General features: G+C 36.1%; 1 protein-coding gene across 4 annotated transcripts in view; it reads right to left on the bottom strand.

Annotated features, from left to right (window-relative positions):
• The window catches only part of REDIC1 (regulator of DNA class I crossover intermediates 1), a 119490-nt gene extending 93686 nt beyond the window's left edge, over window positions 1-25804 (bottom strand). For 3 of the 4 annotated variants that reach the window (XM_078338916.1, XM_009003637.5, XM_078338913.1), the window contains exons 1-3: window positions 25758-25804; window positions 18794-20084; window positions 1858-1897 (exon numbers count right to left, since the gene is read on the bottom strand). In XM_078338916.1, coding sequence (XP_078195042.1) covers window positions 1858-1897; window positions 18794-18816 — 63 coding nt within the window. In that variant the 5' untranslated portion in view covers window positions 18817-20084; window positions 25758-25804. Of the gene's footprint in view, window positions 1-1857; window positions 1898-13427; window positions 13518-18793; window positions 20085-25757 lie in introns of those variants that run through there. The other variant, XM_078338914.1, reaches the window with a different exon arrangement.
• Window positions 25805-25842: the final 38 nt, after the last annotated feature.

A 25842-nucleotide genomic window follows, 5' to 3' on the forward strand; every position in this document is an offset into this window, starting at 1 on the left:
ATGGATAAGACCATAGTGAGGAAGATGATGACACAAATAAATACAACTGAGTGTGATTGGGGATGGTATCAAATCCTAGGAAAGGTATGTAAATTATTGTTTGGGGGGCAGGGTGGGTAGCAGGAGGGGAGGAAGACATGGAAGATTTCTTAGGCAATGAGTTCTAAGATAGATGTAGATTCAGAGTTAGCCAAAGAGGGTAGGAGTATAAGGTTCCAGGAATAGGGAAGAACAATACAAAGATTGTCAAAGGGACTAAGCCTTTATTCCAGGAAACATGTTAAAGAAATTTGTCCCTGGCTGTGCACGGTGGCTCATGCCTATAATTCCAGCACTTTGGGAGGCCGAGTGGGTGGATCACGAGGTCAAGAGATCGAGACCATCCTGGTCAACAAGGTGAAACCCCGTCTCTACTAAAAATACAAAAATTAGCTGGGCATGGTGGTACGCGCCTGTAGTCCCAGCTACTCAGGAGGCTGAGGCAGGAGAATTGCTTGAACCCAGGAGGTGGAGGTTGCAGTGAGCCGAGATCATGCCATTGCACCCCAGTCTGGGTAACAACAACGAAACTCCGTCTCAAAAAAAAAAAGAAATTTGTCCCATATTCTGTAGCTATAATGATAGCCTCTAATCTCTGTTACAAGAAGGAAGTATGCTACTAACTGATTTACTTGACAAGACTGAGCTCAATTTTTTTTTTTTTTTGGTCAAGTCTCACTTGGTAAAAACAACTAGAAAACAATTTGAAAAGAACTAGAAAACTTTCAGAAACTAATCAAATTTTAACCTGAAAACAGTCATTAAATAGGAACAACCAGAAAGACAGAAATAAAATGTGGAGAATGTACCAAAGAAAGAACAGAAAGAATCTGTTTCAAGACGAAAGGAATGGCAAGCTGTGTAGGATATGATGACATAATAAAATAAGCTGTACTGAAAAATATCCACTCAATTGAACAATATAAAGTTCATTGTTGACCTTAGCAAGATGACTGAGAAATGAATGGGATGCAGTATAAAAGGAGATAGCTGGGAAGGAAAAGGATCCAGAGATGGCCACTATCCTGCCATCCTGCTTTCATATCACTCTCTTGTTTTTCTTTAAATTTTATTACCTTTGATCACATTAACATTACTGTTTTTTTCTGTTTTAGAACTTTTGGTAAAAGGAATCTTACTGCTTATATTCTGTGAGTGTCTTCTTTTGCTCAACATTATGTATTTGAGATTCATCTGCATTAACCTGATATATTTTCACTGCTTTACTATTACTTGGATATGCCATGATTTGTTTAACCATTCTACTACTGTACTGCTAATGGATGTTGAGGTGGTTCTCTCCTCACCTTCCCACCCTTGCTTCTTTCTCCTTCTCTCCCCCTGCCATTTGCTATTTCAGCATAACAATGACCCAAACAAATCTTGTATGTATCCCAAAGTGCACATGTACAAGAGCTTCTTTGCTCAGTTGTAAGGTATATCCATGCTCAACCTTACTATGGAATGCAATAAGTGTAATAAAAAGTAAAGACAAAATAAATGGAAGTAGTATACAGGTTATGACACCACTGCTGTACTCTAGGTGATAAATGGTTATTTAAATTAGAATACCAATACTCAGGTAGTGAGAAGCAGTCAGATTTGTAATACATTTTGGAACTAGAAGGACAACAGGAATCAACAATGATCTTTAAGTCTTTGAGCAAAATGAGTGGTCAATCAAGCTATCAGCAAGGATGTAGAAGATGAAAGGAAAATGGCCTCCAGTCTCAGTGAGGTGAATGTATTAGTGGTGGAAAAACACTTTAGGTTATTGTTCTCATAAGGCTAAAACAAATAAAAATATTTTTTCTTTACCTTTTGCTTTCTCCTTTCCTGCTTGATCAGAACCCTGGACCTAAAAAGGGAAGCAGAATAAAATATATAATGATTAAAGAAATGACCTTTAAGACAATTGCCAGTTTAGCTGAGTTGAAAATCTAAAGTTAAAATCTAAAAGTGTAGTATCATTGAATTTTTTTATAAGAAACTATAAAAATATTCTTAACGTATTTATAGTATGATCTTTCACAAAATTTTCTTAGATAGGAAATCCAAGATCTAATTAAAATATTGCATGCCTATGATGAATAATTAAGTATAAAATAAATCTGAATTATAATGCCAAGCTAAGCAAAAATAAATAAATAATATATTGGAAAGAATAGATCCCTGAAATATTCTTATCTGATAGCAATATTCTTCTTTTTTCTTTATATTTAACATTCTACTGAAGTCAGCAGAGAATAGAGAGGAAGTTGAAATCTATTTGGGATCTAAGGAAATCTGAAGTTTATTGCTAGAGCAACATCAGTTCCATTAATATATCAGCTACATGTACTTGAAGTCTCCTATCTATGTCTTAGTCTGTTCTGGCTGCTATAACAAAATACCATAAAGTCAGGTAGCCTACCAGCAAGAGAAATTTATTCCTCACAGTGCTAGAGGCTGGGAAGTCCAAGATCAAGGCACTAGCAGATTCAATGCCTGGTGAGGGCCCACTTTCTTGTTTACAGATAACACTTTCTTGCTGTACCCTCATATGGTAAAAGGGGTAAGCTAGCTCTATGTAGCCTTTCACAAGGGTATCAGTCTGAATCATAAAGACATGGCCCTTGTGACCCAATCACCTTCCAGAGCCACCTCCTCCTGATACCATCACCTTGGGAGTTATGATTTTAACATAGGAAGTCCGGGGAAACACAAAACTTCAGACAATAGCATCTTCTTTAAAAAAAAAAACCTGGTCATTCTGGATGTGCTTCATGTCTATAATCCTTGGACCAAATAAAGCACTGAATACCAATGATAGTGCAGTATTTAATGGTTATAAAATCTTTGCTCTATTAATAACAGTGGGACACTATAAAATATTCATGACAATATTAGCAGATCTACATAACTTTTAGACATGCATAACACTGTGATCTCAAATTGAAGATTTATGTAAGAATAAGTAAAATGAGAGTGTGTCTTAACTATGTAATATCTAATATCAAAATAACAATCACTAATAATAAATACCATATATCTTTCACCATACTTCAGACACCTTACATGTATAAATTCACTTAATTCCACGGCAACTCCATAAGGTAGGTTCTATTTCTGTACCCACTTTACTGATAAGAAATCTAAGGCAGAGATAGGTTAAGTAACTTCCCGAAGGTCACGCTGCTTATAAGTGGTAGAAGTAGAATTCAAATCCAGGATGTCTAATACAGGAGTTCTTAGCCAAAATGCCTTATATTGCCTTTCAAGTATGTCAACTGAGAATATAAAGTTGTTCATTTTTTCCAATGATTTTCAGAAACTATACCAATGACAATTACTTAACACCCCAGACTTTGCTACTTATTGAATGTGTCTTTTTTCCAACAAAGCCAGTAATTTTAATTGAACAATAGGTAAAATGTATTTAAAATGGGAAATAAGTCAATTTTTAATATTTTTCTGTTCTACCCAGTTTTACCCTAAAGCCGCATGATTTTCTATCCCACAGCAAAAATAAACTGAACATAGATTGAACTTCATCAAAATTAAATGTTTGTCAAAGATGGCTCTTAATATTTTGAAGAAAGTTGCTTCAATGCCTAGTTTCTTGAGGATTTTTAACATGAAGAGAGGTTGAGTTTTCTTTTTAATTATATGTTAAGTTCTGGGGTACATGTGCACATCTTGTAGGATTGTTGCATACATACACACACACCATGTGGTTTGCTGTCTCCAACCCCATCACCTACATCAGGCATTCCTCCCAATGTTATTCCTCCCCAACCTCCCCACCCACCGCCGTCCCTCCCCTAACTCCCTACCCACCAACAGACCCCAGTGTGTGATATTCCCGTCACTATGTTCGTGTGTTCTTATTGTTCAACACCTGCCTATGAATGAAAACATGTGGAGTCTGGTTTTCCGTCCTTGTGTCAGTTTGCTGAAAATGATGGTTTCCAGATTCATCCATGACCCTACAAAGGACATGAACTCATCATTTTTTATGGCTGCATAGTATTTCATGGTGTATATGTGCCACATTTTCTTTGTCCAGTCTATTATTGATGGGCATTTGGGTTGGTTGCAGGTCTTTGCTATTGTAAACAGTGCCACAGTGAATATACATGTGCATGTGTCCTTATAAAGAATGATTTATAATCCTTTGGGTATATACCCAGTAATGGGATTGCTTAGTCAAGTAGTTGAACTAATTTACACTCCCACCAACAGTGTAAAAGTGTTCCTATTTCTCCTCATCCTCTCCAGCATCTGTGGTCTCTAGATTTTTTAATGATCACCACTCTAACCGGCATGAGATGGTATCTTATTGTGGTTTGGTTTGCATTTCTCTAATGACCAGTGATGATGAGCAATTTTTCCTATGTTTCTCAGCCTCATAAATGTCTTCTTTTGCAAAGTGTCTGTTCATATCTTTGGCCCACTTTTGAATGGGTTTGTTTTCTTCTTGTAAATCTGCTTTAGTTCTTTGTAGATTCTGGAATTAGTCCTTTGTCAGATGGGTAGATTGAAAAAATTTTTTCCCATTCTGTTGGTTGCCAGTTCACTCTGATTGATGATTATTTCTTTTGCTGTGCAGAAACTCTTAAGTTTAATTTGATCCCATTTGTGTATTTTAAAATTACATTTTACAGATTCATTTGCTAAGACTGAGGAGGACCTGAGAAATTACTGTATTCTCCATCATTTTAAAACTTGCAAAGCTTATGCACAGAAAGCAATGTGACTTTTCAAAGTTCAAAAATATAAATAGTACAACAGAGCTGGCAATAATATTACACAATCCAGATTTAAAAAGGATAACAAAAATAAATGTTTATTGTATAAGCAGTTTCCATATCACAGAGTTCAGTAAAATTAGGAACAAATCAAAGTAAATATAGTCTTCATACCTGTATGCATTGTGTGTCTGATTTATTTATTTATTTTTTTTTGAGGCGGAGTTTCACTCTTGTTACCCAGGTTGGAGTGTAATGGCGCGATCTCGGCTCACTACAACCTCTGCCTCCTGGGTTCAAGCAATTCTCCTGCCTCAGCCTCCTGAGTAGCACTACCATGCCCAGTTAATTTTTTGTATTTTTAGTAGAGTTGGGGTTTCACCATGTTGACCAGGATGGTCTTGATCTCTTGACCTCGTGATCCATCCGCCTCGGCCTCACAAAGTGCTGGGATTACAGGCCTGAGCCACCGCGCCTGGCCTGATTTACTCTTATAGTAAATCAGCCATGATAGTACATTCATGGCTATCACCAAATTCTACATACTACTTAATGCCCATCACTATGTGCCTAAGAAAAAAACTAATTAGGAATTTATGACCAATATCTCCAACAGCCTAGCAATCAATAGACTGACGTGAAAAATGAAAAATGATTCTGACACATATGTCAAAGGTCATTTCTTAAACAGAACACTTTAGATTATCAAGGCTATCACTGTTATTAATAGAATCGTATGTCCACATAACTGAAATGTTTTCCTGAATATAGTCACTTTCAATTATTTGCACTAAAGAAGAAGAGTGCATCAATCAGAGTTCTTACTTACAAGCAATAGAAAGCATATTTGGCTGATTCAAAATAAAATAAGTTTATTAAAATAAAAATAGCCAAACAGACCTGCTGAGAAGGCATGCTTGTCAAATGACAAGAACAAAGAAGTCTAGGCAGTTTGGGGAAAATGGCCAAAATCATGCAACAATTAGTCTCATAAGGATACCACTGCTGACACTGGTGAATACTAGATAATACTTCCACTCCTGGACAACACTTCCCCTGGCATCCCTGTCCCGGAAAATTGAATCCTGTTGCAGCTCCTGCAACTGCCTACTACTAAAACAGATGCACTGCAGTTCCTATTTTCTTGAATCACTAACTCCTAATCTAAAGTACAAGGCAAGAGCACCCAAATTGAGCTTAGATCATGTACCCATTCACTAGCTGCAAAATAGACTGGGAAGTAAGTATCTAGGCTTGTTTGTTTTTTCAGCTTCTGTAGAGGAAGGTGGCCTATACCTATCACCAAAACTCCTATAGTGGTAGACAGATATACCACAGGTAAACAGGGGCCTCAGATACTGGTTTGCCAAAGAACACAAATGTCTACTACACAGCTACACTAAAAAAAATAGGTAATGATCCAAAAGTCATTTTTATTTGGCTACGTCAGGATATATGTATTCCTTAATAGTTGCTTCTTGTGGTTTGTTTAGGCTAATATAAAAATAAGGCAACAGTGATGAGAGACTATGTTCCCTAAATAGTAGGGGAAACAAGCTAGAACTTTATATATGACAAAAATAAATAATAATGAAAAGGACTTGCCAATGATTCCCTAGTAGTTATTGCTAAAGGGATTCCACATTGACGACTGCAGTATTATATATGTAGACAACTACCATAATTACATTGTAAAGGGTCTCTTTGATTTTATGCAAATGTTCTCCAATACATTTTACTACATAAGTAATTGCTTTATAACACAGCTCTGATTATAATTTAGAGATATGACTTCCACAGCATGCCCCTACTTAGCTTTCAACTTTGTTTTACATTCTTCGACTTATGTACTATGACATTCAACCAGACTAAAATATATGTTTCCCTAATTTTTGTCTGGAAATTTAAATTTCTAGAGAATGGAGAGTGAGATAGACAGTGAAAATGAGATTTTTTTTTTAACAGTAATTACTGTGCTATTCTGGAAAATGAATTTTTAAAGAAATGTGTACAATCATCTCTTTCAATGAAAGTATGAATGAACAACATTAGTTGTCATTATAATAGGTATTGATCCAAAATCATTTTGTACTTCAAAGAAAATTGTAGGTCATAACCTCCTCATAGAATACTCCATAAGTTATCTATTCCAGATCGTAGTAATATAGACATTTGTTACATTATTCTTTCCTAAGAAAGAAAAAAATTTTTTTAAGTAAAAAGGGGTTAAGAGAGAGAAGGAGGGAGAAGGGAAGAGAAAGAAAAGAGAGGAGAAAAAAGGAGTACAGGGAGAGGGAAAAACAACCATGCTAATTATAGAAATGCATCAGGGCATTTCTGCTCCTTGCTATTCTTTATAGTAAGGAAAAATTTAAAGGAAAATGCTAAAAAAAAATACTTTTATTTAAAAAAATAAAAATAAAAAAGACACAAAAGCAATAAAGTTGCCAAAGAAATGTTTTTTTTTAAAAAAAAAACACTAACATGCACATTTTACATGGAGTGTGCAGGAGATATTGAAACTGTTAGGAATTAAATACTCTGAGTGTCATATAAATGCCTTACACTGTCAATCTTAACCTTGTTCTTTTTTGCTTCTTTTGTTTTGTTTTGCTTTTTAGTTTTTTGATCAGTTCCTTTTCTTAGGGGCATCCCGCCATGCAAAAGAAACTGTTCCAGACTGGTAAGACCTTATATTATATCTTAAACTTGATAAAAAGTAAAAAATTTAAAGAAAATTAGTAGAGCAATAATTAGCAAATGAAAAACAGTATTTTTAGGTTTGTATCTCACAGAAATTAATATTAACCTAAAACATCAAAAAAATTTAACACTGTTAGCTGGTAGAGTTATTAACATTCAAGACAGCAACTAGCCTAGAAAAAGTACTTACACTGGCTTTCTACAAAACTAAAGCAGGTCGACCTGATGTGTTCGGAATAGTAATGATAAATGCTAGAAAGTTACAGCTTTTAAATAACATCTTACAATGCAAAGAAAAAGTTTTCAGACAAGTATAAATTCACAAAAAAGGTATTAAGGAAAAAAGTTAATCCACGAATGCAAAAATTAATCCAATATTTAGAATACAGAGCCTAATTAAAGTAAGTTCTTAGAGACTGAATTCCTGCAGTATTTTCACACAGAAAACACTGTTCCACAGCTACAAACTGTAATCATAAACATGAACAGCCATTTCCTGAGTCACACAGTGGAAGATATTTTAGAATGCAAACGACACTGCAACACAGAAGTATATTTTCAGCTATTTGCATTATCATTAGTTCAAGAAGAAAGAATGAATATAGTCATAGTTCCATTAAAACTGTTTATAAAATTTAGAAAGAGTCTTGAAACATTTAATCTATTTTCATCAAAATAACTAAACTGGAACTTAGATGCAATTTGGCAACTAATTTTATAGCTAAAAATTTCATAAGATTTCCACACAAACATTCCTGCAAGTCTTATAGGTAGTTAGACATGATTTGAATTTTAATAAGCAGTATTATAAATACCATAAAACCGCTACATTCTTAAAATAAATTTGTCGATATAAATCTTTTAAAATGTAACTACTGACAAGAAGGAAAAAGGGTAGGTAATGAACCGAGACTATTATAATGCTTACAGTTAAGTTTCAAGGAGTAAATAAAATCACACACTGCTTAACGATGGTTTGGTGAAGGGCAGACCACATGTATAACAGTGGTCCCCTAAGAGTATAATGATGCTGAAACATTCCTATCATCTAGTGATTGCCTAGTTGTCATAACATGGCAGCAAACATTACTAACATGTTGTGGTGATCCTGGCATAAATAAACCTACTGTACTGTAAGTGGTATAACAGTATAGCACATGCAATTATGTACAGCTCATATTTGATAATGATGATAAAAGACTGTGTTACTGGGTTACGTATTTATTATACTATATTTGTTATTGTTACTTTAGCAAATAGTCCTTCTAATTGTTTTTTAAAAAAAAAAAAAAACAGTTAACTGTAGAACAGCCTCAGACAGGTCCTTTAAAAGGTGTTCCAGAAGAAGACATTGTTATCAGAGGAGATGACAGCTCCATGCATGTTATTGCCCTGAAGACAGACCTTCCTGTGGGACAAGATGTGGAGGTGAAGACAATGAGACTGATGATTCCTAACCATATGTGAGCCTAGATTAATGTGTGCATCTGTGCCTTCATTTTTAACAAAGAAGTTTGAAAAGTTTTAAAGAATTTAAAATGGAAAAAAAATCTTACAGACTACGGATATAAAGAAAACATTTTGAACAGAGATGTTCAATGTGTTTTTGTTTTAAGCAAAGTGTTATTACAAAAGAATCAAAACTTAAAAAGAATTTAAAAGTTTATGAAGTAAAAAAATGTTCAAGTAACTTAAGGTTAATTTATTACTTAAAAAAAATCTTTAAAAATAAATTTAGTGTAGCCTAAGTGTATAGTGTTTATAAAGTCTACAGTAGTATACAGTAATGTCCCAGGGCTTCACATTCACTCACCATTCACTCACTGACTCACCCAGATGAACTTCAATACTGCAAGCTCCATACACGGTAAGTGCCCTATATAGATGTACCAGTTTTTATCATTTATGTGGTATTTTACTGCATCTTTTCTATATTAAGATATGTTGTTATACAAATGCTTATCATTGTGTTATAATAACCTACAATATTCAGTAAAGTAACATGCAGTATAGTCTTGTAGCTTAGGAGCAAAAGGCTACACCAAATAGCATAGGTGTGTAGCAGCCTAGACCCCCTCAATTTCTGCAAGTACAGTCTATGATGTTTACACAACAAAATTGTCTAACGGTACATTTCTCAGACTGCAATCCTGTCACTAAGCAACATGCAACTGTATATGTATGTACAAATTTATATATGTATGTATGTATACATATATATGTATACATAGATAACATATATAACCAAACTGGTACTTAGATGCAATTTGGCAACGAATTTTATAGCTAAAAATTTCATAAGATTTCCACACAAACATTCCTGCTAGTCTTATAGGTAGCCAGACATGGATTTGAATTTTAATAAGCAGTATTATAAATACCATAAAACCTCTACATTCCTAAATAAACTTGTCAATATAAATCTTTTAAAATGTAACTACTGACAAGAAGAAAAAGGGTAGGTAATGAACCGAGACTATTATGATGCTTAGAGTTAAGTTTAAAGGAGCTCTTTAACTAAAGAGCTTCTGCACAGCAGAAGAAACTATCATCAGAGTAAACTGGCAACCTACAGAATGGGAGAAAAATCTTTGCAATCTATCCATTTGACAAAGGGCTAATATCAATAATCTACAAATAACTTAAACAAATTTACATGGAATAAAAACAACCCCATCAAAAAGTGGACAAAGGATATGAACAGACACTTCTCAAAGGAAGACATTTATGTAGCCAACAAACCTATGAAAAAAGCTCATCGTCACTGATCATCAGAGCAATGCAAATTAAAACCACAATGAGATACCATCTCATGTCAGTTAGAATAGCAATCATTAAAAAGTCAGAAGACAACATATGCTGGAGAGGATGTGAAGAAATAGGAACACTTTTACACTGTTGGTGGGAATGTAAATTAGTTCAACCACTGTGGAAGACAGTGTGGCAATTCCTCAAGGATCTAGAACTAGAAATACCACTTGACCCAGCAATCCCATTACTGGATATATACTCAAAAGATTATGAATAACTCTATAAAGATTCAACACGTTTATTGCGGCACTGCTCACAATAACAAAGACTGGGAACCAATTCATATGTCCATCAATGATAGGCTGGAAAAAGAAAATGTGGCACATATATACCATGGAATACTACATAGCCATAAAAAGGATGAGTTCGTGTCCTTTGCAGGGACATGGATCACGCTAGAGACCATTATTCTCAGCAAACTAACATAAGAACAGAAAACCAAACACCACACATTCTCACTTATAGGTGGGAAATGAACAATGAGAATGCATGGACAGAGGGAGAAGAACATCACACACCAGGGCCTGTCAGAGGTAGGGGGATAGGGGAGGGATTATATTAGGAGAAATACCTAGTGTAGATGATGGGTTGATGGGTACAGTATATAACCATGGTATGTAAATACTATGTATCAAACCTGCACGTTCTGAATCCCAGAACTTAAAGTATAATATTAAAAATTATCTTCATAAAATTGCCTACATTGTTTAAAACTGCATTTGGTTAACAAATTTAAAACTGTTGAATCTTCAATTAACAATCTGCATAATTCACATGAACTGAGAAAATACTTTGTCTATAGATAAGGTAGTACCTGGTAAACTCAGAAAAAATGTTGCCAAATGGAAGATACTATCCAATTTTTGTTTGTATTTAAGTATTTGGTCCAAATATTTTCACAAGTACTACCTTTGTGATTCCATTTATACTTTATTTTTTACAAGATAAAATGTGACAAATAAGGTGGCAATATCTGATTCTTTTAAATATTTATCTAGATTTAGGTGCTATAAAACTGTAGGCTCCTTCACAGTTGCATTCTGTTCTGCTACAAAATAAAAAATTAACCAATTAAAAGTAGGCATTCCATCAAAACATTTGTACCAGTCACAACATTCCAATATATCTGAATACCAAAAATAAATTTTCAAAATTAAATCTTGTGCAGAATTACATTTTAAAAGCCTTATCTTCAATAATTATAATTTACTAAGAGCTTCAAAAGTTGAATTTTTGATCAGTCCATTCATAGAATGCTTTAAATAAAAATTTTCAACTGCTTTTGGACAAAATGCTATCAAAGTATACAGTACCTGTTTATAAAAATGTTCAATGACATTGTAAGACCCATAGATTAATTTACAACATAATTATAATTATTCAGACTCAAATGTTCATGAAATTCAATTAATGAACAGAAGCAAAGAGAAAAAGCTTGTAACATACTAAAGCATTCCTTTATATACAACATCAATTTTACTCAAAATACTGTAGTTCAGTTATATTACTGAATATATAAAGTATACATACAGAGTAATTCATGTTTTGACAACTGTATTTTCTATTTGGTAAAATATCAAGCTTCTTTTGATGCAACTATTTAACATATGTAAACCACAACCAATTCCAAGTATATCTCAGCTATACGGGTCACATAATTTAGTAAGAATTCCATTTTATCCTTTATGCTATGATCCACAAAATTTGTATTCATACAATGCAAAATAATTTTATCTTCAATGGTGAACTTAAATTCATAATTGCATTAATGATAATATTGGAATATTTCACCTTTGACGAAAGAACTTTTAAGAATTTTTCTTTGATTTTATGAATTAGATGAAAAAATTAATGGAATTAGCTGATTTTCTGTTTGTAGCATTGATGACACAGATATAAAATTGGCATCATTCAGTCATTTATAAATTTCTGCTAATAAAAGACACATTTACAGCTATCACTTTTATTTCTGAATACACACAAGAAAAAAATAAATCGAAATAATTAGAATTAGTTTAGAAGTAATTTGATGTAAATAAAAACTCATATTTCACAGATTAATTGGGCCTTCCACAGTTATATATGTTAAACTTTGTCTGCAAGTATAATCTCCTCAAAATAACTACTGAATTTGAAAGTAAACTCTGATGCTTTTTCAAAAGTAGATTTGTGTCTTCATATTTTCACGTGGTCAGAAATTTCACGTGGTGGGGATGCTAAATATTGGCAAACATTTTGTGCACAATTCACAGGGTCATCACCAATATCCTTGGAAAACAAAGTATCAGTAGTTAAATTTTCATTATGTATTAACTTTTCCTTTATTTGAGCTCTCTGCTCTCAAAAAGATTTATTGCAAAAGCATTACCAAACAATGGAAAAACATTTGTTGACAAACCCGCTATTGCAAAAGCCTTGCCACTATTCTTTGTATCCTCTCTGACAGGACTAATAAGCCTCTATTCTCTGGTCATTTCATTTACTCCTAATCTAAAATCCCCCATGTCTCCTACTGACCCCAACCCAAGCAAAGGAGATACACAAATCTCAGACTTCGCATGCATTGGTATAACGAGCTGGTACACTACGTGGCCAGCAGAGACAGCACCAATACATACTCCTCCCATCCTACCCAGCAAGTTAGTTGTGTCTAGCTGTTCATGTTCCAGCACACTTCCATTTTATGAGCAAATGCCCATCATGGTGTCTTTAAAAGGAGTTGTTAATTTCTATCTGGAAAGTATCAGGAAAAGAGAACTGTATTACCATTGGATGTTTTTCAGATTTAACCTCATGTTAAAATGAGAACACTCTTCATTGTACATATGGCTCACACACTAAGAAACAGGCAGGTTTAAAAAAAAAAAAGGAACGTTCATTGAATCTATCTGGGCTCGTTTTAATAGAACTATTAATGGTAGTTTACATTTAGTTAAAAAAAAAACACTCCGAGACAAATGCTAAACTGGGCATGCTACTAGGACCACAGGCATAAACCTCGACTGTTTCAGGCAAACTAGAATGATGTTCCCTATACATGTAAGTACTTTCCAAATTTAAGAGATGAAAGAAACATAAAGAAGCATAGAGACAGAGGCTACTTTACTGTAATGCTAACCAAGCTTAAGTTTCATGGTCCCTCACCTGAATGTGCCTCTTCCAAGGCCCTGTATCCAATTTTGTAGTCATAATTTTGTATTCTTTTTCCATAAACAGGGCTCTGCACATCTGGTCCTATATAGAAAAGTTTAATGATTAACCCAAATTTACATAGCCTGTGATCCATACAAAACAAATTAGGACTTGCATGGACTGAGTTTGAAGAACATAGTTTTATACCTGAAAGTGGAAAAATAGTATTACATTTTTTTCCCTAGTAGAATACTAATGGGTATCACTATCTTGAAGTCATTCTATACTATTCCAACCTAAATACCACTACCACCACAAACTAATAGTCATAAGATACCATTTTTAATATGTGGCTTCTGAATTTGAATGACTCCTCAATATCATAACATTTCAACTTCTTTGTCTAGCTTACAAACTCCCCATCAAGCAGACATGCAGACATTATCTCCAGCTATTTAGGTAATGCTTTCCTTTTTTGTTTTTCTCCATTGAACCTTCTTTTGTCCTTGTCTCTGAGTAGCCAAACTCTCAGCTAAACCTATTCTGCGTTTTACTATGGTTCACATTATCTATTTTTTATACCCTATTTTGGCCTCAGACATTAAATATTTTCTAGCTTAATGGCAAGTCATACTTTTCTTCCCCAATATACTACAACCTTATAGAAAAAGACCAAATTTCAGTTACTTTGTACTTCCAGCTGGCACAGTGCTTGGTAGATAGCACTCAGTAATATTTTGCTTAAACTAGATCTAGGGTTACATTTACAAATGGTAACCTCTCACTCACCTAAATTCCAACAGAACTTTACCTAGGACTTTCTTATGACATTGATTGCATTCTCCAATCTGAATTATAAAAATATAAAAGTAAACCTCCCTAATTTAAAAAAATCTTACACTGTATAGTGGTATATTTATAGATCTATAGTGGATCTGATTCTGGATAGCATTTTGCAGGCCCAAGTCTAGTTATATCTTACCTTCCGCCTTTCTTACTATCACCTTCATACCTGAAGTAACTAAGAATTTGGTGAAACTAGTTACTGATTAATAAACAAGAAAGTAAAAGGATCTTTTTAAAATTAAAAACAGATTAATGCTTACTATGGCATCTCTCAAATCTGCACTTCAACCTGATGAGAAAATACAGGGTCTCAGCGGTGACTTCTAGCAAATATGAAACAAATGTGAGAGTTGTAGGTCACTGATTCCCAGATAAGTCAAAACAAAATTTTTAGCTGGTGGGGCTGACAAAAGATTGATATTTTAATTTTGTCAAAAAAAGGATTTAAAATAGAAGGGGACATTTTAGTATCAAAACATTTAATAACGATATAACTTTAGGAAAAAAGAAAAAGTCCATTAAATTGAAAAACCTGCTATTACCACTGATTAGCAAGTCTCACAGACAGTAGCTTGGGAACTACTATCATATACATGTAAAATAATTTCTTAGATCCATCTCTTTGCCCTTAATGAGACCTTGGTTTGACATGCACTGTTATGATACCTTGCAAAGATGGCCAAAACCCAAAACACTAAAGCCAAACTAAGTAAATAACTAAAAAAGGAAAATAAGGGAAGCTTATTTCTTCCCTAACCACTGGCTCTTGCCCTAACAAAAAGGCATCTTATGTACGACTGGTAACGTCCCTAAATTGAAGAGCAGCAAAGCATAAAATGCCAAGTTTGGTTTATACAAGAAAAGCTGTAAAGATCTTTGCAACTATAAAACTGTAAAGACAGTCCTATCAAATGATTCTGCAATTAAACTCAATATATCAGGTTTCTATAATATATGAGAACAATCTACTTCAAATTGGTGTATGCAATCTGGTTGCTATTACTAAAACATAAACTTGCTTCATTCACTTGAGAAAAATTTTATAGAGAGCCCTTTATTAACTGTTTCAGTATCTTTTAAGTTGTGGGGTACAGGTGCAGATCGTGCAGGATTTTTACATAGGTATACACATGCCATGGTAATTTGCTGCATCCATTCCCCGGTCATCTACATTAGGTATTTCTCCCCAATCCTCCCATGCCCTGCTATCCATCCCCTAGGCCCCCAACCCCACAACAGGCCCAGTGTGTGATGTTCCCCTCCCTATGTCCACGTGTTTTCACTGTTCAAAACCCACTTATGAGTGAGTTTAGCTCTTATGAGTGAGAATATATGGTGTTTGGTTTTCTGTTCTTGTGACAGTTTTCTGAGAATGATGGTTTCTAGCTTCATCCATGTCCTTGCAAAGGACATGAACTCATCCTTTTTTATGGCTGCATAGTATTCCATGGTATATATATGCCACATTTTCTTTATCCAGTAATAACAAGGTCTGAAGTTGTTTAAGTGTCTTAATGCAGACTCACCTAGTATCACAAATGAACTCTTCTCAAGTTCTTTAATACCCTTCCTTACAACCCATCTTTTCCTTTCCTAAGAAGCCTTGCTAAAAACTAGATCTTCAATTTGATCAATTATTTATTTCACCTCCATTTTAACTTTTAAGAACCAGTGTTCCATTGCTTCCCTTTGGTGCTTGCTTTGTGCCCTATTTCTGTCCTGAAAGACTTAGTGTAACTTCCTATTTCTTGTTTCTCTGAATTTTCACAGTCCTTTTTTGTGGAACTTTTATGTACTTTATTTGTGGCACTTGGCTTTCTATATAGCATAGCATAAAGGGTAAGCACACTGGGCTCAAATTCTAACTCTGCCATTTACTAGCTGGGTGACTCTGGTCAAGTCACTTAACTATGCCTCAGTTTCCCCTTCAGTAAAATGGGAATAATATGTGTATGTACTTCATAGTGTTCTTAACAGCAAATGAATTAACAGCACTTAGAACAGGGCTTGTGATAATATCAAGTACTATTTAAACACCTATTATTATAGTGATTTATCTAATTTTAATCTTGACATTCTCTCATAGGTTCTTTTTGTGAACCAGATGTATGTTTCTTTTCTGAGTCCCCCTGTACAGCTTACCAGTTCCCTAAACAGGTAAAAAATACATTCGCTGAATTACTTATTGTTGAATGCTCTGGAGTTGTTCTGAAGGAACTTTATAATTGTTCTCCAATCTCTTCATTTGTCTCTATTTTAAGTTCCTAATAGCTCTTCTTAAAATGTTCAACCAAAAACATCCCTAACAATGGAGGGGAGTGAAAAAGTACTCCAGGATGGTTTGGGATAAAGATTAAAATTTCTATTCTATTAGCTCCAATCAGCTGCCACAGGTTACTAAAAGCACTATTTCAGATTGAGGCCCTTTAGGACACTAGATCAACTAATATTGTCTACCCCTGCCTACTCTGATAATAGAAAGTGGAGATGTCAAATTTTTTTTATTACCAATCTAAGCTTTACCCTAAGAAGCCCTTCCCACCAAGTAAAATTTATTTAAAATTTCAGTTTATCTGAACATTTCACAAGAGTTTTTCATTTCACTCTACATTGCATCCATGTTTGTGTGAAAGTTGATCACACAAATTAAGTTATTCATATGATGTCCAAACACATAAGAATTGAGTTGCCAAGAGGAAAAAGCACTTGGGACACATAAATTGCTCCAAAAATCTGATTCTCTGCAAGCCAAGCTGCTCAAACTGCCTATGACCAGTTATACCAAATAACTACTAAAGTGACCTTCCAGGAGTCTATGATTAGTTTTTAACTGCCACCATCATCCACCAATGAGAGCTTGCCAGTTCCCCAGAATTTTACCACTGCCAGTGAACTTTCTTTGAAAACCATATGTAACATTTCTCTTTTTTTGTAAAATCCCCACCTTTTTCTTTGTGCTTCAGACATACCAAAGACTTACTTTGTATATGCCCTGAATTACAATTCTACCATTTCCAAATAAAACGTTAAATTCAGAGATTTGTCTCTACATTTTGACTTTGGCATTTGTATAAATTTAAACACATATTTTCCCTTAATCTCTGATTAAAACTGATGCTTCAGGGGGATGTTACCATGTTTCTTAAATCCCCTGGTACCTAATATCTCCAAATGCTGCACCTCCAGGTACTGCAGTACACCTCATTTTCAGAAACAGAATCCTAGATTACATGTTTCCTGCAGTATATTGTTTTTGTATCCTCCCAACAGCAACTAAAATATTACTCCAAGATAGCCATAAAAGTTTGTAATATATGACAGAATAATAGCAACATCTATATTTTGATAGTGCTAAGCATTGTAAAATTATTTCATATAATCCTCTTTGATATTTTAAAGAATGTTAAATTCAAAAACATCAAATTATAATCATGTATCAACTAAATCCTATTGAAGCCTGTAAGTAAATTTTCCCATTTCTCCAAAGTACAACTCTGCTGCCAGAACACTAGCCAGAATAATACAGGTAAATTTCTAAAATTTAGAAATTTTAGAATGCTAACATATTCTTCAACAAAATAAAAATGCATGCTAAAATTATCAGGCATAGTTATGATACTTGGTGAATAGGCAAGCAGTCTTTCCTCTGATAAATTCTTTATAATTTAAATGCATTATAATCTAGCCATATAATTACTGTCCTGGGTCTACTTGTGACAAAAAAATTACATGCAATGGCTTCTTGATTCAATCAAAACAATTCTTCTCATCAATGATTTTGATCAAATGAGATTACAGGCCCACGTGATTTCCAACCAGCTGGACTTTTAAGGTCAATAACAATGAATAGGTTACATAAAATTAAATCGTCAATCTATCACACTTTATGGGATCAAAATACAAAATAAATGGCAAATTATCTCGTAAGTTATTCAAGTAAAAAACTGTTTAAAAACTGTTCACTTTACTTCCCTTTGAAATACAAATTATAATTTGGATTTATGGTGATATTGCTGTCCTGCCATTGATTTCAGTGCAGCTGGGACTAGGCTGTTTCACAATAATTTCCGAATTCATGCAGAGACTGTATATCAACTCAGAAGAACCTAAGAGAGGTGCAGGCACGGAAAGGCGGCAGGGGGAAGGGCTCAGGTGCTAAAAGGCCTCATTAGAGTAACAGGGAACAGGACGTGGAGAACGGGAGGGGCAGTTAGGTGCTAAAAGGCCTCTTTAGAATAACTAGGAACAGGACGTGGAGAAGGGGAGGAGGGGCAGCAGGGGCAGCAGGGAAGTCACTCACAGGGGCCCCCACAGGTGCAGCCTTCGTAAAGGCAGTGGGGAGAAGCTGAGTTACTTTTGTTTTAGGAATAGAGATACGGTTCTAGAGTCTCCATCCGGATTTGGGTAACAATTAAAAGACCCTTTCCTACCAAGTTCTTTCCAGCTAAGACTGTTACCTCTCCACCAGGAACTAGAAAGAGGTGTGGAGGAACGAATGTCCCAGTCTCACAAACTCCAGCCGCACAACTTACCGGGACCCCCCGACCCAATTCATCTCCCCAAATCTTTTGACAAGGAGGTCCTTATGTCTAGAGCTCTGACGACATCTCAGCTCTGCGCCAAGTCGCAGCTTCAACAGGATCCTCCAGGGCCCCCAGACAATGTCTGCGCTCCGGGAGGTTCCTTCTTCTCCGAGGCCTGAGGCCTAATCTCCCGACAGCCTCTGTGCCCCCGGGGAGTTCCTCAGGTCCAGGGCTGGAGGCCCAACCTCCCGACAGCCTCTGCGGCTTCTGTGGGCTCTTTCCGGTCCTGATGCGGCCGCAAGAGGACGCTGTGGCAAAGGAGCCGGCTTGGCTGACAACGTTTTAATAGCTGAGGCAAGGCAAGCCTAAGTAACTGACGGGCCACAGGGTTAGTGTTTCAAACCATCTCCACCATAATTTTTAGTTCTGACCCATGTTTCTGACGTCTTTTTCGAGTCAGAGACCAGACTTGAGAAAGAGAAAGAAGGCAAGGACAAAGTTAAGGATCTCTAACCCTAAAAATGATGTTTCCGTTTCCATAGATTACTCCATACACAAATTCCTTAAATATCTTTCATGTGCAGTTTTAATATTCCATAAACAGGTGTTTATAAGAAACATAGCAGTGTAGTAAGTTACCATGCTGTGCATTGAGTTTCTAAGAGAGCTTGATCAAAACTTAACTAGCTATAAAGGTCCAACGATGTTAAAATCCTTACTGTAAACAAATCTCAAAATAAAAATTGAATTATGCTATTTATTTCTGTATTATGTTTGTATATTCTTACAAAACATGTATCTTAAAAACCGTCCTATAATTTTTAGTTAGAAACTAGGCAGCAGGCACTCGGCCCTGCCTTCGGAAGAAGAATTGTCCCTGCTGGCTCAGAACCGACAGAGCTCCAAGCTCCCGCCCAGCGGCCCACCAAGCTGCTGAAGAACTGCTTTCTCCCCCTAAAAGAATATTTCAAGTATATTTCAACAGAACTCACTTCCTCTTCATAAATGAGTCACTATGCTGTGAAAAGTAAAAAAGACTTCCTAGAACAAGCCCAGCTCTCCTGACGTCGTCTTCCTCTCCTCTTCCGCTGGGTCCATTTGCTCGTCCCTGGCTCCCTCCTGTCACTGCAGGCCCACCCGCTGGGTTCTGGACATCCAGGGTCTCTCCCCCATCATCCTGGTTCAGGGACAGGGCGAGGCCCGCGCCGCTGTGCACGGACCACATGTTGTGGGGCGCATTGCACTTCAGAGAGCATTTCTGTGTTCAGTTGAGAAGCTAAAATAAAGGTATTGGTTGCGTCTAGTAAAAAAAAAAAAAAAGAAAGAAACTAGGCATCTTCTAAATAAATGCACAAAGTACATTTTTTTTTTAATTACCATGGCTTTTTTCCAGAACATAACCTGGGGAAGATCTCACAATTTGATATATAACAATCGATTTTTGGTTAGGTACCTAGTACCTGTTCTAGGAAAATAGTACCTAGAACAGGATTATGTCTCAGTGTCGACATCTTGTTCAATCACATAAATCCTGATTTTTATGACAACATTCACCAAGGTATATCTAAAATTGAATTAGACCAAGTGAATTCAGCATTTCAGAGAATATTAGATGCTGATGTGGAGTTGGTTTCTCAACAACAAAACCATACAGTCAAGGTAGGAGCTATGACCCTATGTATTAGCTTTTCCTACTTTCAACATTTTAAAACATATTGACTAACTTAACTAAAAGGGGAAATAATTTACTAAGGGATTAACTGACTCTTTTTCTCTTTATTGTGAGTGAGGGGACATAAGGAGAGGTTGACCAAGTTGCTGAGTAAAGAACTTAGAGCTGGCACTCCATTTATGGGAGTCGAAAATTAAAACAATTGAACTAATGGAGATAGAGTGATGGTTACCAGAGGCTGGGAAGGTTACTGGGGGGGAGTGGGAATGGTTAATAGGTACAAACATTTATTTAGATAGAATGAATAACATCTAGTTTTGATAGCACAACAGGATGATTACAGTTAACAATAATCTATTACACATTTTAAACTAAAAGAGAAAAATTGGAATGTTTATAACACAAAGGAATAATAAATGTCTGAAGTGATGGATACTTCATTTGCACTGATGTGATTATTATGCATTATATGCCTGTATCAAAATATTTCCTGTACCCCATAAACCTATACACCTACTACGTACCCATTAAAATTAAAAAGAAACATACATAAAAATGTTAAAAAGAACTGAGAGCTAGATGGACCATCTCTTCTCGCTGACTACAGTCACTTCTTTCCTTCTAGCCACAGGGAGGTAGTGAATTAGGCTAAGCAAAGATTATCCTATGAGATACATGTTCAGACAAGATAATTACTGGGGCTTCCTTCACAGAAAAAGACATTTTCATATGAACTAGGTGTTAGCTACTTATGTGTAACAGATGAAATGTTGACCTAAGATCTCATTTCCAGTGCTGTTTATGCCTCCATGAGTAAGGCTAGTATGACTGATAGATAATAATAAGAGAGTCCAACACTGCGCTATTTTAGGACCAGTAGAGCAATTAGGTAATCTCTTGGGTAAGGAAACAGTTCAAGAAGGCAATATAGCACAGATGAAATACTGTTAAACACCTGTTGAGAAGGAAATCCATTCAAAATTCTCAAACCTTAAACAATTTATCTTTACCTATTTCTAAAAATTATTTGCTTTCTGGAGATTCATAATCTGAACATGCAACACATACATATTATACATGTATATAATATAGAATATATTATGTATATATTATACATTTATGTATATATATGTATATACAGTTCTCTTTATTACAAAAATAATTTCTGATGTTTTACAGTTCATAAAACATATAGTCTCTAATTTGTATTCTTCTATATATATATACAATTCATTTAATCCATCTCTTTTTTTTTTTTTTTTTTTGAGACGGAATTTTGCTCTTGTTACCCAGGCTGGAGTGCAATGGCACAATCTCAGCTCACTGCAACCTCCGCCTCCTGGGTTCAGGCAATTCTCCTGCCTCAGCCTCCCGAGCAGCTGGGACTAAAGGCGTGAGCCACCATGCCCAGCTAATTTTTTTGTGTTTTTAGTAGAGACGGGGTTTCACCATGTTGACCAGGATGGCCTTGATCTCTTGACCTTGTGATCCCCCTGCCTCGGCCTCCCAAAGTGCTGGGATTACAGGCGTGAGCCACCGTGCCCGGCCTCATTTAATCCATCTCTTACATGAATATAGCATACTTTAGAATATCACATGAGAGTATAGTGATTTGAGAATTATTAATTTAAAAAATTATTCTCAGTTATTCAAGATCTTTTCTAAGATGATTTCTCCCCTCTTAAAAAATTTTAATATTTTTTCATATAAACACATAAAATTAAGACATCTGTGTCCAGGCCTAAGCATGTTTTTTACTTCCGCAACAAATGATTTTTTTCTCCTCTTTCTCTGCTAATTTAGTTTGGAATTCAAACAAAATTAACATTCTCTTAGCTTTAATTGCATTCCACCAGTTAGAAAAATCTGAAAGAAGGCCAGGTGTGGTGGCTTACACCTGTAATCCCAGCACTTTGGGAGGCAGAGGCAGGTGGATCACCTGAGGTCAGGAGTTCAAGACCAGCCTGACCAACATGGGAAAACTCATCTCTACTAAAAATACAAAAATTAGCTGGGCGTGGTGGTGGGTGCCTATAATCCCAGCTACTCGAGTGGCTAAGGCAGGAGAATTGCTTGAACTTGGGAGGCAGAGGTTGCAGTGAGCCTAGATTGTGCCATTGCACTCCAGCCTAGGCAATAGAGTGAGGCTCTTTCTCAAAGAAAGAAAAAAATAAAAGAAGTACCTCGATATTCTTAGTTTTAACTTAAATGCCATATATTTCTGACTCAATTGTCTAGATGGCTTCCTGTCTTCTTGAATCCTTCCTTTGCCTTATCTGAAGGCTTGTGCCTAGTCTCACACTAGGACCAGTTCTTATCTTTGAGAGCACCGTAATGTAAATGGTGGGAGTGAAATGTAAATGTTTAAGCATTAGGTTTTCACATAAGTGACTCAACATCAAATCAAATCTCACATTGACTTTTTCCACAGTTCAAGTAACTCACTTTCAACCTTCCTTGTACCACGATTCAGGTAATAAAACTTCTGCTTGGTCATTTTCCTCATACACACTTCTTCATTCTCACAATTCTCTCACTCCGGATATTGAAAGCTTGTTCCTGCACTACAACCTCATTCTCAATCGGTAAACTGACCTGCCTCCAGTCCTAAGTCCTGTTCAAATTCTACTGTCCTTCGCTTCTCGAGTTCTCACTGCCGTGCTCCTCCCCTGATATGGCTGCCTCTGGTTATATGCATTGCACACCACTTGCCTGGACTGCCAGCTGCTATCTGACCCCTGCATCCTTCTGTGTACAATGTTCTGCCTAATAACATCCTGCCATCAACCCCAATTAGGTTTACCCTGGCCTTCACCTATGCTGTCTCTTCTAACCCTTTTTTGTTTAGCTGTTAGGAGACGTGACATAAATGAAAGGCAATCTTATCTTGCATACAACAAAAACAAGAGCTTAGGAATAAAAGATTTTGACAATAACTTCCATGACCACTATGATCTGTACATACAGGCTTAAAAAGCCTTAATAGGATGATAGCGTGTGCTACTAATATGGCCAGCTATCAAAAAGACTTGCATAAGTTTGACACTCATGTGTCAGTAAATCCGCTGACTCGAATGCAAACAAATGAAGAGATATGTGATGGTTGTCAGACTTAATATGAGTACATAAAAAATAAGTTTTAAAAATTTAAGAATGTGGTTACTTATAAAAGTGAGGATAGTTCTTTAATCGCGATAAACTCACTAATGAAGATCATTTAATACTGAGATGGGTTTTATATTCTAGCATGAGGTTTGCAAACTCCTAAAAGAGCCAAATAGTACATATTTCAGTCTTTGTTGCATTCATTTAACCACCGCTGTGGCTTGAAAGAAGCCATAGACAGAAAGTTAATTAATGGGTGTGACTCTTTTCCATTAAATCTTCATTTACAAACATAAAAATTAGCATTTTAAGTAATTTTCACAAGACAAAATATTATTTTGATGTATTTTCAACTACTTTGAAAATGTAAAAATCATTCCTAGCTTAAGGGTGATATAAAATTAAGTGGCAGGCTAGATTTGGCCCACCAGTTGTAATTGGCCAACTTCTGTCCTTTTTCCTAAGCTTCTAATTGACTAGAAATGTGTATGTATTTTGGGGGCCAGGTGCTGGTGAAAAAAAATCCTTCTCTAGCTACTGAGCATGCTCAGTGTCACTTAGAAATCCCCAGAAGTTTCAGAATATACATCACTTCCGTAAGATTTCAGTAGATATCACAAGCAGAAGAGCAAGTAGAAAGGAAGATTTCTGAGAGTTTTAATGAGGTGGAGTGGGGGAGAACGGAGAGAAAAAAAAAATGGCTTTTCTATATCCAAAAATATACTCAGCCTTGATTAAAAAAATGTTCTTGACTGGGCGTGGTGGCTCCTGTCTGTAATCCCAGCACTTTGGGAGGCTAAGGCAGATGGATCACTTGAGAACAGGAGGTTGAGACCAGCCTGGCCAACATGGCAAAACCCTGTCTCTACAAAAAATACAGAAATCGGCCAGGTATGGTGGCGTGTGTTTGTAATCTCAGCTGCTTGGGCGGCTGAGGCACAAACCTGGGAGGCGGATGCTGCAGTGAGTATCGTGTCACTGCACTCCAGCCTGGGTGACATAGTGAGACTATCTCAAAAGCTGTTTACATATTTTAAAATATGCAGAATTGTCCTTGACTGTTGAACAGTTTAAATTATTTATTATGAATGTGAAGAATTTTTTTGAAGACTCTTAGTTTTTATCAAATAACCAAACGGAAATAAAAGGTAGCCAGTAGATTATCTCTACAGCTAAACCGAACAAACAAAACAGAAACTTGGAAAAGACAAGGAATTCTTGAAAAATGAAGTAAGGTCCTAGATAAGCTATTTCCACTATCCAACACCAGTTGAATTCCCAAACGGTTAAACTCTGACTATAAATGCTATGCAACTCCAAATAAATGTTGTTAGTTACCTAACACATGGGAGTTGTAAAAATAAACATTGTAGTCTGGGCGTGGTAGCTCAAGCCTGTAATCGCAGCACTTTGGGGGGCCGAGGTGGGAGGATCACCTGAGCTCAGGAGTTCGAGAACAGCCTGACCAATCTGGAGGAACCTCATCTCGACTAAAAATACAGAAATTGGCCAGGCATAGTGGCAGGCGCCTGTAATCCCAGCTACTCAGAAGGCTGAGGCAGGAGAATTACTTGAGCCCGGGAGGCCAAGGTTGCAGCAAACTGAGATCCCGCCACTGCACTACAGCCTGGGCGACAAGAGTGAGACTCCGTCTCAAAAAACAAAAAACATTGCTATCATTTATTTAGTAGTGATTACCTTGTAAATAAATATGAGTGCATCAGATCTCCAGTTATGGGGGCTGGAAGATTTTTTTATCACAAGGACAAGTAGGATGGCGGGGGGGAAAGGGAGAGTGGCTAGAAGCATAACGAATAATTATGTTCTGTACCACAGAAGACTTTTATCCTATTTATTTACAAGGGATACCCTCAATTACAACTTGTCTATTAGGTTCTGAGACCTTATGTGAAATCATAGACCCCCTAAAAGCCGGCGGTGGGGGAACCGGAAAACAGATCCAAATGTTTGTATTTGAAATTTGGCATTCTCCAGTGCCCCTCCCACTTGTCACTTTCTTTTCTGATCCCTTTCAGATTCATTCCATACCCTTTTCATATTCATTTTATGTTGATCCCCTTGTCCCTCCTCCCTCATTCCGTGGTTCCTTCTCCCTCCTAGTCTCATTAGAACTCTTGGAAATCTCCCTTTCTCCTTGCTCTTCTGTTTAAGGTATCTTATCTACTGAAATCTTACCGAAGTGATGTATATTCTGAAACTTCTGCGGGTTTCTAAGTGACACTGAGCATGCTCAGTAGCTAGAGCCGGTTTTGTTCGCCAG

Source organism: Callithrix jacchus, chromosome 9 (genome assembly GCF_049354715.1).
Source record: "Callithrix jacchus isolate 240 chromosome 9, calJac240_pri, whole genome shotgun sequence".
In the NCBI taxonomy this organism is placed as follows: domain Eukaryota; kingdom Metazoa; phylum Chordata; class Mammalia; order Primates; family Cebidae; genus Callithrix; species Callithrix jacchus.